Raw genomic sequence first — 16,834 nt, forward strand, 5'->3', positions numbered from 1 at the left:
TTCATTTGGACTTCTCTGGATTTTTTCCTATTTTCCCCTTAATGAAATTCTTTGAATGAAATAATGAAATAATGAAAAATGGGTTTTCTATTCTGTTGAAACAACTCTGTTCAATGTTAACTTGATATCTGTCTTTTTTTTGACAATGGATTTATGAGTATACTATAGTCCCTAGTATATTCTGGCAGCAATCTGTATTCGGTTGAATGACATAGTAGTTAATGTTTTACACAACACGAGGAGTAAGAATTTTTTAAAAAAAACTTTAATGACTGCCTTGGCAAGGCTGTTTGGTTGAATGATAGTAGAGAATGAGAACTGGCTCAAAATGTTCCCGGTAGTGAATAAGAAAGGACTTGATGGAGATCTTTGCCTTATGTGTAGCAAGGTGATAAATTTTTAATAGGCCATAATATTCTCATAATGTTCAAGGTAAATGCCAAATGCGTGTTCTTTGGAACCGTCTTTCAAACTGTTTGGGGCTAACACACACTGGTTTCAACTGGCTGAAGGTCACTGTTCACCTTCCCAGCAGCTCCAGCACAGTTCATTCTGGTTAGAGTTGCTCAGAAAACTAGTAGGTGTAGAGAATCGTTGTGGTAGCGTAGACAGAAGGCCAGATTTACATCTGGGTTCCAGTTCATACTACCTCAGACTCCTTGGAGGAAGGGCAGGATCGAAATGGAACTAGCAATACCAAGAAATGAGCTCTTTTGGAGGGGGCAAAAATGAAGAATGGGAAGGAGGAAAGTGTGTTAAAAGTTGTAGTGGATAATTTATGAACATCTTTTACAAATATGATGCTCAAATGCTCACGGTAATTGTTTGTCTTGAAGTTCAGGGGAAACAAGCTGATGAGAGCTCAACACGTGTGACATTTTCACTTCCATCTGTTGATACTATCTCCTCTGTGTCCCAGCCCACCCACTTTTTTCTGTTGCTTTCAGAGGCGTAGCTCCAAGGGGGTGGTGCAACGGGCGCGTGCCCCTGCGGGGGTGTGGTGAGGGCGTGGCCGGGGCATTCCGGGGTGGAAGGTGGCGTGGCAGGAGCGGAGGACGCACCAGTGCACCGGATGCTTTCCCCCCTCACTCCGTCCCTGGCTGCTTTACATTTTCTCTTTTTCTAAAAATGTGACCCAGTATGTCATCCCATGTTGTCATATTTTGTGGGGAAGTGGTTTGCTTCTTCTGAAAGGTGAAATGGTAGTGCTGCCGTGATTGTTGGACTATAAAAGCTTTGTGCAAGCCAGAGCAAAAATAGCTTTTGTAACCTTTGCAATGGACACTATGCTCTGCTAAACATTATGAGATCAATTCGTTTCAGTAGCCATAGTGATCATGGTCCAGGGGAACAGGATCCCGAGGAGTGACATGTGGTAAACATACTCTGTAGAAGTACAACGACAACAGGTGTAGCTGATTTGAAAGATATCACTTACTGGGAAGAAGTGGGGGCAATTGGCTGATGCATATAAGAAACACTGGGTGGTAAAAGACCTACTGCACAGCTCACCACAGTGTTAGGTAAGATACACTTGGACAGGATAACTGAATTCACAGAAGGGTTGAGGATGTCAGTTTGCCTAGGTTATCAAAATTTTGACTGTCAGCCCTGCTGAAATTGGGGATTCTGTTTTTTTCCAAGTGATGGCTTTTAAACAGATTTTGTAATGTGTACTACTATCAGAGGTGTTTTTAATGCATCTGCAGAGACTTTGATGTGCTAATCCTGTGTGGAAGTATTCTTTCACCTTGTTATCGCATCTTTCTGTTAATAACAGGCTTTCTTCCTCCCGTGTTCTAATACAGATGTTTCCTACCTTTTTGAGCTGATGAGCGCATTTGGCATTCTGACACAGGGTTGCGGATGCAACCACGTAATGGCTGCAGCAGGAGTTGGAGCCAATCACAAAATGGGTACTGATCACAAAGTTTTAGGGTTTGTGCTTATAGACAACTCTAATAGCAACTCTTAAACATTTCAAGCAGAAGTTTTGTTGACCTGCACAGCCATTCAGTTGCCTCCTGGACGAAAGCCTCACCTGGCCCCACCAACTTTTGAAAAAAATTAATGGAATCAGGCAAAATATTGGTGGGTACCATGGTCCCATTGGTGTGACATTGAAAACCTCTGTTCTAATGATTAAAACTGCAGTATTTTGCCTTTTGGGGTGAGTGGGTGGATAGCTGACTTATGGCAATCCTGTAGAAATTTTAAGACAAGAGATGTTCAGAGGTGGTTTGCCATTGGCTGCCTCTGTGTAGCACCCCTGGTATTCCTTAGTGGTCTCCCGTCCAAATACTAACCAGGATCGACCCTATTCAGCTTCTGAGAGCTGATGAGATCAGCCTATCTATCTTGGGCTTGCCTCATTCAGATATAGTTGAAGGTTACAGAACTTGTGCTGTTATTCAGTAAGAGAAGTAAATGGCTGATTTGGGCCCTAGCTGTTTGCCTTTAATCATAAAATGAAGTGATCCCCCAAAATAGTTATGTAATTTTTTTCTAATGTTTTTTTACTACAGGTGGTCTTTGACTACAGTGGTCAGGCACTGCCTGTGGAAGAACACTACTTTGCCAAACATGTGATCCATATATGTGTCATGTAATATAGGTTGTGCCTTTGTGGGTTGACTGGGGAGACTCCCATGCCACTAATTTTTCCAGTTAGTTTTTAGAGTCAGGGCAGGGAAGGATGCACATGTTGCTATATTCAATACAATAACCACTTTCACAGCTGCTCTCACCAAGCTCTGTGCTGTGTGGGAGGATAGCAGGTGGCCATAGTGCTCTTTTGGTAATATGGATAAATAATGGAACAGGAGATTTTATCTTTCTGAAATATTTTTTCCTATATATGCATATTGTAGGTATAAGATGTATATTTTTAGGATGTGCCTTGGAAAAAACCTTTGGCCATTGGGGTTGTACAGAATGATTTCTGCCCTGTAATCTGTTTTGCCGTAGGATTTATATTCTGTGCAGTGTCAGGATATGAAGGTTAACAAGGACTCCAGATGACCTCAGTAGGTGGGACTCAGGGGTCCCTTTTATATAGCTTCCCCAGAACCTCAAGCCTTATGCTCCTATAAGGTTAAACAACTGTATGCTTCATCTGTGGCCACTTTAGTGTCCTTTTAGTGTTACTAATGTTATCAACATGTACTGTTCTTGGGGGAAGTAGCATCCTACAAGTGTGCCCTCTTGTTCTTGCTCAGGTGTGCCCTCTAGTTTTTGCCCATCGTTTAGGCACCCCATGCTGTCCAGGAGGCTGTTATAGATAGATCTGCTGGGGTTTCTCCAGTTTCTGCATCTTTGGGCATCCTTGGGTCTGGAACAGTTTGGTGTCTGATTCCCAGAGTTTATGGAAGTGGTCTTCCTCTTTCGTGCCAATCTCTTCCTAATCTGTATTTCTCCTCAGACTTACCAATTGCCTTTCTTAGTCTCCCCTGGTTGAGCCCTAAGTTGGTGCTGCATCAATGTTGAGATAGTAATGCAAGTGTACCAGTAACACCAAGTAACTTTAGGCCTGGCTTGGGTTTCTTGTGGCTAGTCCAGTTGCACATCTTACTTCTTGGCTTATTGTGTTGACTCCTGTACAGGATCGAGACGAGGGCCCATCCTGAGTCCTACGCTCTGGTGGTCATCTTCCCATAGTCCCCCCACTGATTTAAGTGGAAATGCACCTGCTTTACATGTCGGGTCCATCCTCGGCATCTCTGGTGAAAGGATCTCAGGAAGCTGGTTAGAGTGGCTGGAGTGTGTTTATTAGAGTGGACAGCATTGAACTGGATGAACCAATAATGTAAGGCATCTTTATACACACTCGTATGTTTAAAACCCAGCAATGGTTCATTAGGCAGAACTTCCTGGATATGTCCACATATTCGTTTGTCCCAGTATAGCAGGCCATTACTTGCATTATTCCCCATCTGGTTCCAACTAGCCAAAACAGACTCTCTCCTGAAAATCTCCGTAGTCATTGGGGTTCATATGTACAAAGGCATTCATGGCAGTGGGCATGTCTGAAGTGACAGGGCCATGCATGCTTGTCACTAGGTGAATTGTATGATGGCTTTCATTACCATATAGTCACAGATTCATTTGGGCTGCGTAGCAGCCAAGTTGCTCAGAACCTATCGAATTAGTATGTGGGGTTATGGCCTGGATGGAGTTTCACTTATGATAGATAAGTCACCAGTATGACAATTTGGGCTTCAATGCAATACATGACGAATGGAAGAAGAAATGACAACAGCTTCATAATTTCCTCCCCTTTTCCAGATTGGTGGATGAAACAGCTGCTTCCTGGAGCTGTCTCCCATAATGAATTATTGACAAAAATGTCTGTTTCTAAAATGTTCCTACTGTCTGATACTTGGAGATCACGTCCTGATCCTCAGTTCATGTTTTCTAAACATGGGGAAGGCCAGATTGAGCATTTATCAGAGTCTTATTTAAGTTCTATCAGTTTGCCTTGAAAGCTGCTTTTCCCTTTTGAAGTAGCAATGAAGAGGGTCACTTATCTACCTTACTACAGTATACATACTTGCATAGTTTGTCTTCTGTCCCTTTCTGATAAGTACAAATCCGTCATCTTAATTTGTGGTTTCTTGAGGCTTGTGGGTAGATGATCTGTTTTGTCTACAATTACGCAGCATGGCAAGAATGAAGGTCAGTACAGAACATGGGCATACTGCTGCTGTACCTTGCTTCCTCCACAGTTTCATTAACCTTCCTTTCAGCTTAGCGAATGCAGGGTGGCTGGAGAGGTGTAGTGCAGCTTTCTTTTTGTTCTGAACACTGATTAGAGAGTAGCACATGAATCCTTGTTTCCAAAAAGTACTTAGCATTACTAACAGATTTTTTTAACATGCACAATTTGTTTCCTCTCTTTGTTGTATTGTTCTCTATAACATTATCCATGAATGCTTTTTGGGCTCTCTATAAATTTAATGAAAATCAGTTTTCTCTCTCAAAGTTAATCAGTTTGGGGTCTGAATCTTCCCTGTATGTTCGCAGTGCACACATAGGAAGGAAAAATTCATTAAGTTCAAGAGAGATTCCTTTTCCCACTTTTATCTTAATTCTTTTGCATGAGTGCATGTGCAGAACCATTAAAGGGAATCATGGGAATGGTCACACCTTCCATATCTTCATCCATTTCTTTCTGTGATGTTATAAGAGCTTCTGTGTCAGTATAACTGGATCTCGGGGATGGAAAAGGCTTCTTGAGAGTATTTGCATGCACAGGCCTTTTGCAGAGCGCACATTTTTTGGTAGTAAATTCTGTGTGATGCATGAAGAAATTTGTCTTTCCTTACCCTACTTACAGCCAACTTCATTGAGTATTTCTGAATTTCTATTGTGACAGAAGTTTCTTCTGCTACCCCTTAATCATTTAAGAAGCCCCCAATACATCAGCCTTTCTTCAACAAGGAGTACGCTTGACCCTTTTAGTAGCCCCTTTCTGTACTGTTTCCAGCTTCGTATTTTGTTTCATGGGTGGGGCAACCAGAACTGGACCCATCATGACACTATTAGTTTACTTTTGTTTTGTTTAAAAGTTCCAAAAATTGAATTTGCCTTTTTCATTGCTACTTCATGCTAAGGTGGTGCTTTAAGTGAGTTATCCACAATGATTGCCAGGATCACTTTAACAGGTAATCACAGCCGTGACCCTGGAAGTGTATATGTTGGCAGGATCTAGTGGTCCCATTGTGTGTCACTTAATGCTTATATGGAACTTCGACTGTCATTGTGTTGCCCATTCATTTGATTTAGAAACTTTTGTCAGTTTAGGATTTCAGCATTTTGAATACTTTGTCATAATCAGATTTTCCTTTTACATACAGCGAGATAAGGAAAGATACGTAGATGTATTCTTCCTCCTTTCTCAGTGAGCAATTAATAAGGATCCTGTACCTGCCAGGCAGAGGTTCCTGAACAGACAAATCAGTGTTTATGAAGTAGGGATGCCATCAGTCCAGCCTTTAGGTAGGCTGTCTGATTCTTTTTACCACCTGCACATTTTCTTTCCTGAGTCAACTTCATTTCTAGACTTACTAGACATGTTTAAAGGAATTAGTGTATGTGATTGTCTTCGTTTCCTTTTTGGATGAAGCTATGACTTTAGTGACTAGTTGTTAAGGAATCAACAACTCTTCCCTAGTAGTAAACCCCAGTAAACAGACCTGAGTAGGATTCTGAGAAGACTTGCTTAGGACGGCTCTCAAGGCAACGTGCAGTGTTTCGTTTTTCCACCTTATTGAAGCCCTAAAGGATTGCACCAATTGTGTGCTATTAATATTATAGCAGTCATTTAAAAGAAGGCCCTAATGTCTGTACAAAGGCAAATAATGTGACCGGTTAATTACTTTATTATTTCTATCTGATGCATTCCTTGTATGGTTTCTATTAAAGGTTATGTCAAGAACCTGAAGTTAATGATGATTTCTGAAGAGTGTGTGTTATTCCTTGTCATGGAAACCATTTTGGTGCACATTAGAAACTGAAAATGTACTTTGCTCTCAGGATCTACTTCTCATGACCAAGCTTCAAAATTAAATCTTTCAACTAGAATCAAAGGAGCAGATGGAACTTTCTATGACTTCTACAGGTCATAGCATTGAGGAAATCATACTTTTAAAAATAACAGCTCCTAAAATGGCTAGTAGGTGGTGCCATATCAAGTTGAAAAATGAAGGATATCTTTCCCAGAAGACAGAATGCTGGGAAAGACTGCCATGTCTTGGCATGATCTGACTAGCCAATGTAAAAGATAAGAGAAAATAACTGCCTATTCCTAATATATTTTGTTAAGACTGCAGCAGTTCTATTTAAAGTGCAAAACATCCCTGCTTATTTTGCACACCCCTGCAAAGCACATGCCCCAGGGAGGGAGGGGTGGCATGCAAGGGAGGGGGAGGGGCCTGACCTCTGGACATGGCCCACCCACTCTAGCAGAGGGAGGGGAAGGAGAGAGAGGGGAGCAGTAGCATGCAAGGGAACGGGAGGGAGAAAGGGGAGGGAGGGAGGGGTAGCATGCAAGGAAGGGGAGGGAGGGGTGGCATGCAAGGGAGGGGAGGGAGGATTAGGGTGAGGGGTGGCACACAAGGGAGAGGAGGGGAGGGAGTAAGGGGTGGCATACAAGGGAGGGGGAGGGAGAGGGAGGGGAACGACTTCTGATTGGTTTTTTTTTTGTTCCCCATATCAGTTGGGGATACATGGGATTTTTTTTAGCAGGCACTGCATCCAGTGTGTCTCAATAAGGCTGCAATAGCATTCTTCCTCCCCACTGGAAATGGCTGGCTTGGAACTGATTTTCTTTGACTTCTGTGCTCTTGGCTGCTGAAAGTTTAAAAGGCATATTTTGTGATTAATCCCTCAACTGCAAAATTTAAGGAATGGAAAACTCAACTGATGGAGATAAAGGTGTGCAAATAAACCTGTGTCTTGGGGAAGTTCATCAACAAAAGCCTCTCTGGTATTACTGGGAGGTAGGCCATCTTAATTGAGCAGCCGAGAAGATTTTAACAAAAGAATCTTAAATGTGCTGGCTGATTGATTAACATAGTTGTGGTCAACGTGTAGAGAAAGCTGTATTCAGGAATTAACATACTTGGTAGTGAAAAGTAGAGGTAGAGACGGGTTTCTAGCTGCATAACTAGCTGAGAGAGAGAGATGGAGAGTTGTGAGACTTCTTAGAAGAAATGGGATATTCTGACTGTTGTGGGTTTTCTTGGCTGTTTTTCTCCTAACGTTTTACCCGTATCTATGGCTGGCATCTTCAGATGCATGGCATGGTAAGAGTTGTTTCTGTCCGTGGCACACTGTGGAGTGATATTGCCCTAAAAATAGCAATCTGGAGACAGACAAGGAATGACTCTATCATGAAAGAAGGGGCTGACCTCACTATCCCATCTAACTGCCCTTTCTTATCGCTACCCCTTGCAGACTCTTCTCTTCGTTTTCTACACCAGACATTACTTACTCCAGCAAAATATTCCTTTAATATCTGTGAATGATGCGGCCAGGAATCCGGCCTTGGAAACGTAACACCTCCCGGAGATAGGCAGGAGTGGAATCTGGAGCATGTGCTTTGCAGGGGTGTGCAAAATAAGCAGGGAGGTTTTGCAGTTTAGATAGAAAAAAGAGCAGAGATTTTTTCACTTGAGTTAGTTGGACTGAGATGCAGTTTTGCAGTTCTTCTTTTATTAGACTCTGTCCTTCATGTATTCCCTTCTAAGTGTATTCACCATTGGATCATAATTTTTGACAATTCTGGATCAGACTGCAAGGGATGGAGGTATTTGTTATTTGGGGTTTGATTAGGGAAAATACAAGTAATCTCACATTCTAGAGCGCTTCATCCTGAAAAGAGCAACACCACCAGAAAGTGATATGAAATCTTACTGTAGGCACATCTCCTGGAAGAAGTTAGCTACTTGTGAAGCAGGAAAAGGGGACAGGAGGAGTCACTGTTCAGTAGAAAATATCAACTGCAGCTGTTTGCACACATCTGTCAGTATGCTTCCGTAACTGTTCATTTTTCATCTCAAGCATGCCTTTCTTTCACAGTGATATTTATTGTTCAAGGACCAGCTTGGTAAAAAATCAGCAATAAAAAATCATCTGCCTATTCTGATGTTCATAATAATCTTTGCCTGCATTGAATGCCATGATGGAAAAAGTAGTTTGAATGTTGAGGGCTGTTAATGAAGATATGCCAGGCAGATATACTGGCTTGGGAGTGATAATGTCATCTGGCAAATCTAAAACAGCTTACAGTGGAACATGATGATAATCATCATCATACTTTTATTATACTGCTTCTTAAGCCTTAAGATTCTCTTGTAATCTGTGCAAGAGCCCTACAAGGCTGTCAGTAGCATTATCCCCACATTTAGGATAAGGGGCTGGTCATTTGATGTGTAATTCCTAAGTAGGTAGCATGAACTATGGGTTTCCACATTCACTTTTTTGAAATTATCATTGAAGTCTTAATTTCATTTTGTTTGTTTTTTTCAGAGTCAAGATGAAAGATTTGTTTTCATTGCAGAGTGGTATGATCCAAATGCTTCACTTTTTCGACGTTATGAGCTTTTGTACTACCCAAAAGATGGATCTGTTGAGATGGTAAGATTTTGATCAGAATATGTTTACATAATTGTCTCAGAATAAAAGCAAATTACCCTTGGTAACATAGGCATGATTTTCCAGAACATCGAAAATTCCAGAATTGTTTTTCATTCCTTTTATTTCAATGATATCAGTTATGTGGAAAATAGGATTTTATTTCTTCTTTCCATAAATACATGTTAGAAGGACACTTTTTAGATCCTTTCTAGCACTTTCTGGTGATATCTTAAAGTACTAGTGGATAGGAGAAGAACAGTAAAAAGTGATGCCAAAGTGTTATTTACTGAACTGCTGTTTCCCCATCCATCCACTGACAATATAAATGATTCATCTCTGGCACTAGACCTGAAAGCTGCAACGAGTACTTGGATATCTCTGCTTCTACTGCTTTTTCCAGCTTTCACCAATGAAACAGATGTTCACTTAGCCAAATGATGATTGAGAATGTTGCGATGGAACTGACCTGGGTGAATCTGGTTTCTACGGTTGGCTTGCTTGATTTTATTGGTCTTTCTTCATTTCAAAAGAACAAAGCTCCAGTTGCAAAGCTGGGAGACTATTACATTTTTGTCTTTTTAGTTCCCTGTGTTTAATCTTGTGCTTCGCATAAGGGGTGCGTGGACTTTTAGGCTCTACCCACATCTTTTTGTATGTTTGCTGCCAAGCAGAAATTTAATTATTCACGATGTCCACACTTCGATTGATTCAATTCAATTCATTTATATATAGACCAGTAGTTACAACAAATGATAACATCAGGCCTCACAGATCACACACACACACACATAGGTGTGTGTGTAACTTTATCCTTGCAGTAAGTTGACATCGGTCTCCCACATATTTTAACAGTTCAACTTTAGAGAGTCCCTTGTTTTTTTTTCAAGTGAGTTAGTATCTGAACACAGAGTAATCTCCTCCATGTCCAATTCACCAACAGTTTCATCTTTCTCAAAAAGGCAAAAGGAGGGAGAAGAGGGGGGTGAAATTTGAGCACAATGTTCCTCCACCTGTTTCAGAGACCCAAATCTGTTTTTAGAGTGCAGAGAGGAGTCACTCATCTGGTTGCTTAAAAACGTATCATCTATATACACCTGCTTTTTACGGATTTTGGAGCTACCAGTGAGTCGGACTCGAAGAGTCTCCTAGGTCTTTTCTTATTCTTGCTATTTCTTTTTTTCTTCATATTCGGTTCAGTTCAGTTACTTCTGCACTACACCCAACTGATATTCTGCTGGTTTCCATATTATTAAAGAACATTAATTACCGGTAATACTGGCCTTCAACATTCAGCATTCTGTTGCAAAAACTTTATGTGGTTCCTCTTGTAAAATTGTAGTCTTGGGCAAAGAGCCCAGGAATATCCTCCACCAGCAAACACAGGCAACTAGCCCACTTCTTACAAGAGAAAATTTTGGTCCGAAGTTATCTCACAGGAGATAAAAAGTTCTTTTACTGGAGAACTAAACACCCATCTCCTTCTCAGATGTCATTTTCCTAGTAATCAAGTAATTCAAGGACACTGTATAGATATGATCTTATCAAGGTGGGACTCCAGGTTTAAAAACGAGGAGACTGATGGGCACGCTAAGCACAGGAGCTCTCTCTGTGTGTCTGTTCCAAAGCCTTGATTGCCCAGCAAACAAGCAGCCAGAATAATCTTGAATTTAAGTGCCCTAAAGCAAAAATGTTTATGAATGTTCATAAACTCTGGATGCTGAGCATCTCTGCTGAGGGTAGTTTTGAAAATTTAGCTCTTAATGTTGGATTAAATATTGATAGAATAAAGCACTTGGCCTTGGAATTAGTTCTTTATTATTATGTACACAAATGTTCCTGAGAGCAAAGATGGGCAATCCAATGGGTGGGGGGGGGGATTCCTCTCCGGATGCAGCACACCTTCGTGCTGGCGAAAATACCCTTTCCGCCAGCCCAAGGGGAAAATGCACCAATGTAGGAGCAACTTACCCAGGTGGCTAGGTGATGACCTGGAAGCCGGCTTCATTGTCCAGGTCTGCCAATGCAAAACACTGTGCTGGTGTTGCTGGGGGTGGGACTGACTTTAGTCAGTCTCCAGAGTTCCCTTTGCACCGGTGGAGACATGCCATTATTTTCATGGCGTATCTCTGTTCCCTACTATAGGAGATCTTCGCCTTGGGAAAGCTCTGTGGAGGAAAGGAGTGGTGCCATTCCTGCTGCCATCCAAGTCAGGATAGGGGTGCAAGAGGGGATACCATAACCTTCCCAGCCACTTTGATGCTCTTGAAGCTGGTTTATGTCGCAGAGGAAGGATGAGGGAGAAAGGAGCTGGTCAGTTATACCTGAGGAAATTATTTGATGGCCCTAGCATGGATTCATTTGCTTTTGGGTTAGAGTGGGAATGGGTGCCAAGATGTTGTACTTTTCTTCCCTTTTCTGTCAGTGAAGCTGCCAGTTTTACTGCTATTCAACCTCAAATGCTAAGAGAGAACAGCAGCTGAAAAATGATCAAAAACCATCTATGAGAGAGAATGCTAATTCTGGATAATACGAGACTGACTTTGCATGTAGCAGTTGCCATGCCTGATATTAAATATATGAAGACAGCTCACTGTTATATATTCAATCACTCAGTTTATTATATTTTGATTAAAAACAGGCTTTACAGCATTACACCATCCTGACTTGCTGCTTAGGATACAAACTATGATGCTTCATGATTTATTGACTTGCATCTGAAGGTGCTGTTGTGTGATGGCATATGGGTGTGTGCATTTTCTATACCAGTGAATGTACAGTATGGTGCAATTTGGCCCTGTTGTTTCCCTCCTCCAAAAGATACATATCCCTCAACAGAATCTTATTTTATGCATCAGAAGGGGAAAGTTGGACTCCACAATTCTGTAAGTGAAACATCATTCACAGTGTTTAGGAACCAAGTCAGTGTCTGGGATTCAAAGGGCTGTATAGGGAGCTCCAGGTGCCCCTTGAACCATACTCCTGATGGTCTGGTTCTGAAACTCAGAGAAATTTTGGGGAAAGCTTCTGATACAACATGGGTAACTACCTGGTGAAGGAGACTTTCCAGTGCTTCTAGGCGTATAGCTAAGAGGTTCTCTGGAAACAAAACCAATATTTCACTTAAACTTGATTATGAAGTCAGTGCAAGAGGGAGAAGAACAAGTCTGCAAACTGTATTTACAAAATAGAATGTCAATGTCACTGTTGTTTACCCACTCCTTTGTGCACCTGTCTCTTTGTTTTAATCAGATTTATAAATAACTTGAAGTATACAAAGCATTTTAATTACAGGAGGACAGGGCGATTCATATATGTATTTTAGATATTTCCATTTGTCACTCTGAAGAATTAGAAGACACTGGAGAGTTTGCAGTAAATATCAGAATCATTAAATATTATTAGTGCAAACTGGGAAATAATTGTAAGTTGATGCCTTGAAGATTGCCATGTAAAGCTACACAGGAAAGCATAATTATTATTTGACTGCAGTAGAAAGCCTGGCCTTTGTGATGCCAAGTAGCCTGAGAAATTAATGGTTTCTTTCTCAGTACCTATGAGAGAACTTTTAGTTCCTTTCTTTGCTCTCCCCACAACTTCAGCTGACTATTGTCATTTGAAGCATGTAGAATAGTGATTGAAATTTAGCCAGAGTGCACTATTGTTTAAGCTTATATATACAGAGGCAAATGGACATTTAGTAACCAATGCGTTAGGATTATAGAAGTCTGGAACCAATTTGAAAGAACTGAAGCATAGCATAAATATTAATGTGATGCATTAAGAGGTGCAAAAATTATATAATAGAATCCTGTTTTACACACCAATATAGCACACAGTCCGTAATCATTTATCCAAGTAAATTTGTGAACCGTTTTTTTCAATTCAACTTGGCATAAAAGCCCTCTAGAAGCTAGAAGCTCTCTAGAGAACAAGGGGAAAAATTCCCACTAAACACATTATGGGCTCAGTATCCAAGCATGCCAGTAATCCAGCATTCTGACTCGGTGAGTTTCCTCTGAAGGTTATGTTGTGTGATGGCATATGGGGTGGCATATTCAAAAAATACTTTGGCTTTTTCCCCCTACAGAACTTGTTTTCTACCTTCAACTTTTAATTTTTCCTATGTTAGATGGCCAAAATTAAAGGTTCACATACTACGGTAGCATAGGGTATAACAGTTTACAACTCTTTTTGGGTATACTTGCAGTTTTCCTTATAGAAACAAAAAAAATCACACTTTTATGTTCCATAAATGTATCAGATAGTGCAATTATATATGCTAATTTTTAAATAATACATTTTGAGGTCAAATAAGTGAAATAAATGTAAATACTGCATATTGGCAATTCAAAAGTAGAAAGTATGGTTTCAGCCTGGAAGTTACCCACTTTGAACCATATACTTGATTACTGTTGAACTACTTGTTTAGCAGGAACCTTTTGTAAGATGGGATCAGTACTTGTCTAGTGAACCTAGTAAATAAAAAAAAATCTCAATAAGCAATGCTTATTTGTCACATGTTTGCTCTTTCTGTTTTGTCTGTAAGAATTACCTAGTTTAGGGATAATGCTCTCCACAGTTCTGTTCACATGTTCTAATGAATATGCTCATTAATAAGAACTGAAAATTCTTTTAGGATATAATTGAAGATGTTAAATAGAACAGTTTTTGCCTGTTCATTTACAGGTTGAGTAAGGCTGATCATTTAGTTGAACTCACAAAGTTAACGCAAGTTTCTGCTACAGTCATTTGGTACAGATTCCTTATATACAAGATCTCTGGAAACGTACAGTATAAAATCTGGCATGTTGTGCAGAATCGAGCAGCTAAAGCAGAATATTGGACTTATAATCAGGTTTTTTTTGAAAAAATATTCTTATCAATGGTTACGGAGAAAAAAACTGAAAATATCCACAAGTTCTGCTAGAATAGAAAGTGGCAAAATACTTGTGTTGGTTTCCTTCCATCTTTTGCCTGATTTTTCAACTTTCCCTCATTTGTCCTTCAGTATGTACAGATGGGAAGAACATTAATCAGTTCTGAAAAATATCTCTGAAAAAGTAGTTGTGAGATTTAATTTTGATAAGACTTCGTTGTAATTGTACGGTTTTCTGTTGAGAAAAGCCAGAACTTTTAGATTTGCTTGTAGATAACTGAGCATCTTTACCCTGCAGTATGACATGAAGAATCGCTGTAGATTCCTGAACCGTATAAAATATGAAGATCTCCATTTTAAAGATCTATTTGTTGGCAACAAAATCACGATCTTTTCTCGCCATCTCAATTTGGTTGATTATGGGGATCAGTATACCTCCCGCATGTTGGGCAGTCGCAAAGAAAGGTGAGAGACCATAGTCTTTGAACTTCTGCACTGTTTTCATCTTTATGTGCTATTTTGACCAGTAATATTGCTTCATGGCCAGAGGGTTCAGTGAGAGAAAAGTTCTTGTATAAAGAAAGTGGCAATATATCAGTTTGCATAGCAAATTAAAAGGGCTGGGAAGAAGTGTTTGATTTGATCATCTAAGGCCCACATGAAAGAGAAATAGGGCTTAGGTGGGAGGAAAGAGTCATTTTTTGTAAGGTACCAAATCAAGACATTCATGTGGTGATTTGGCTGCATTCAACCAACCTTCTCTTGCTGCATTCAACCAACCTTCACAGAATTGCCCATGCTCTTTTGAAGGCTGCAGTACATTATGGAATTTGAGCAGAGGTGGGATCCAACCAGTTCTCACCACTTCTCTAGAAATGGTTACTAATTTTTTCTGAGTGCCAAGGAGTTACTAAAGCAACCTCCCTGCCCAATAGTCCCATTGGCACTACACCACTGTTTGAATCCCACCACCATTGGAACCTGTTATTAAAATTTTTGGATCCCACCACTGAATTTGAGTCTAATTGATCTGAAAGCCTGTTTTCAGTTGGAAAGAAAAGGTGGCTTCTTCATTATGGCTTCTGTATATTTCCCTAACTAGGGACCTGCACAGGTCCTGCAACTTGGAAAATGTCTCTATGACAGTGCGGTACTTTTTCTTTGGAATTTGGAGGTAACATCATGAATTCCCAAATTCCTTACAGTGTAGTAATTGATGCCATGGAGCAATTGACAGTGGTCTTATGGTGGCAGCTCCAAAATGTAAATTAGCCTTTGCATTTCTTGTACCCTGTCTAGAGCTGCTGTAGTAACTGTTGGGATATAACAACTGGAAACAAATTCCTGACTCAGACTCAGGCATACGACTCAAAATGGTGGTAAATTTTTGATCTAAAGTTGCTCCTATGGATGATATAAATGACAGTGGTAAATATTTCTCAGATACTATGACCTGCATGCCAATATTGTCTAGTGTAGGTAAGAAGTAGAGATTTAAATGCCCTAGTATTTCTGTCTATTTTTTTATCTTATTTTTATAGCTGCGGATAAACAGAAAAAAGAAAACACAAAAATAGGTGCAATTAATTCTACACATTAAAAGAGAAAGAAGAAAAGATTGTACATATATCTAAAAATCGATAAGCAATTTCTAATAATGGCTATTATTGATAATAAAAATTAAATCATGATAACCATAAAATGATTCTTATCATCAACATGTCCAATATCTGACAAACCTGGCAACGATGTTGAACAGTGTTACAATAAGAATTCTAATGATCTAAAATAGGTGAAATACACTTTCGTAATATGATGGTATGTTTGCCTACTTCCCTTTTCATTATAATATACTGTGAAGGTTATTGTTAGTTTATATGCATCGTTTCAGCGATATCCTTCACAATTTATCATCATCATCATCATCATCATCATCATCATCATCATCATCATCATCATCATCATCATCATCATCATCATCATCATCATCATTATTATGAATAGGTTTTCCATTTATCTTGAAATTCTTTGTTTGGTCACTTTGTAACCAAGTTTGTTAATTTTGATATAACTGCATATTCCACTGGTTTATTTTCCAAGTTCTCTGAGCTTGGGTGTTCCTCTGCTTTTCATTTTGTTGCAAGTACTGAAACAGTTCTGAGATTTTTGGAATATTTTTGGTAATATGCCTAGTAACATAGTCTTGGTGTCCATAATAATGGTTTTTGATTTTTTAAATGTTCTGGATTACTGTATGAATTTGTAAATTTTTCCACAAACGCACCACATATGGTAAAAAGAACCATCTACTTCTTCACATTTACAGTGTTTCCCTTTGTAATTCATGTCCATCTTCTTGATATTCTTTGGAGTGATGAACCACTGATAAAACATCTTGTACCTATTTTTTCCTAAGTTTGACTGGCTGTAATTTTATATCTTTTGTCCATAAGGTTTCCTATTATTGAAAAAATATTTTTCCTCAGAAAAGATATTTCTTCGTCCAAGTTTTTCATGCATCTGACCATACATGTTTTTACTTATTTTGTTTCTGAATCAAATGGAAGTCATAGTGATAGTCTATAAATCTGTCCTAATAAATGGTTTTTTTGTTGTGTGATTTTGAATTCTGTCAGTCCTCTTGTTATACCTCTTGTTGTATTAACTTCCTTTCTTAGTATTGAAACTAGTTGAAAATATAAAAGCCATTATATTTTTTACCTTTATCCTTTATTTTTTGCCAAGAGGTAAATTACTCCTTGAGTATCTGTCATATCACCACATGTTATAAAATCATTATTTTTCCTCACATTCTTATTA

The 16,834-nt window shown here is 39.5% G+C and overlaps 1 protein-coding gene across 1 annotated transcript in view; it reads left to right on the top strand.

Annotated features, from left to right (window-relative positions):
- NME7 (NME/NM23 family member 7) overlaps window positions 1-16,834 on the top strand; it is a 68,487-nt gene that overhangs the window by 12,985 nt on the left and 38,668 nt on the right. Inside the window, exons 2-3 of the mRNA XM_048494047.1 lie at window positions 9,031-9,138; window positions 14,313-14,479. Coding sequence (XP_048350004.1) covers window positions 9,031-9,138; window positions 14,313-14,479 — 275 coding nt within the window. The remainder of the gene's footprint in view (window positions 1-9,030; window positions 9,139-14,312; window positions 14,480-16,834) is intronic.

Source organism: Sphaerodactylus townsendi, linkage group LG04, assembly GCF_021028975.2.
Source record: "Sphaerodactylus townsendi isolate TG3544 linkage group LG04, MPM_Stown_v2.3, whole genome shotgun sequence".
Lineage (NCBI taxonomy): Eukaryota > Metazoa > Chordata > Lepidosauria > Squamata > Sphaerodactylidae > Sphaerodactylus > Sphaerodactylus townsendi.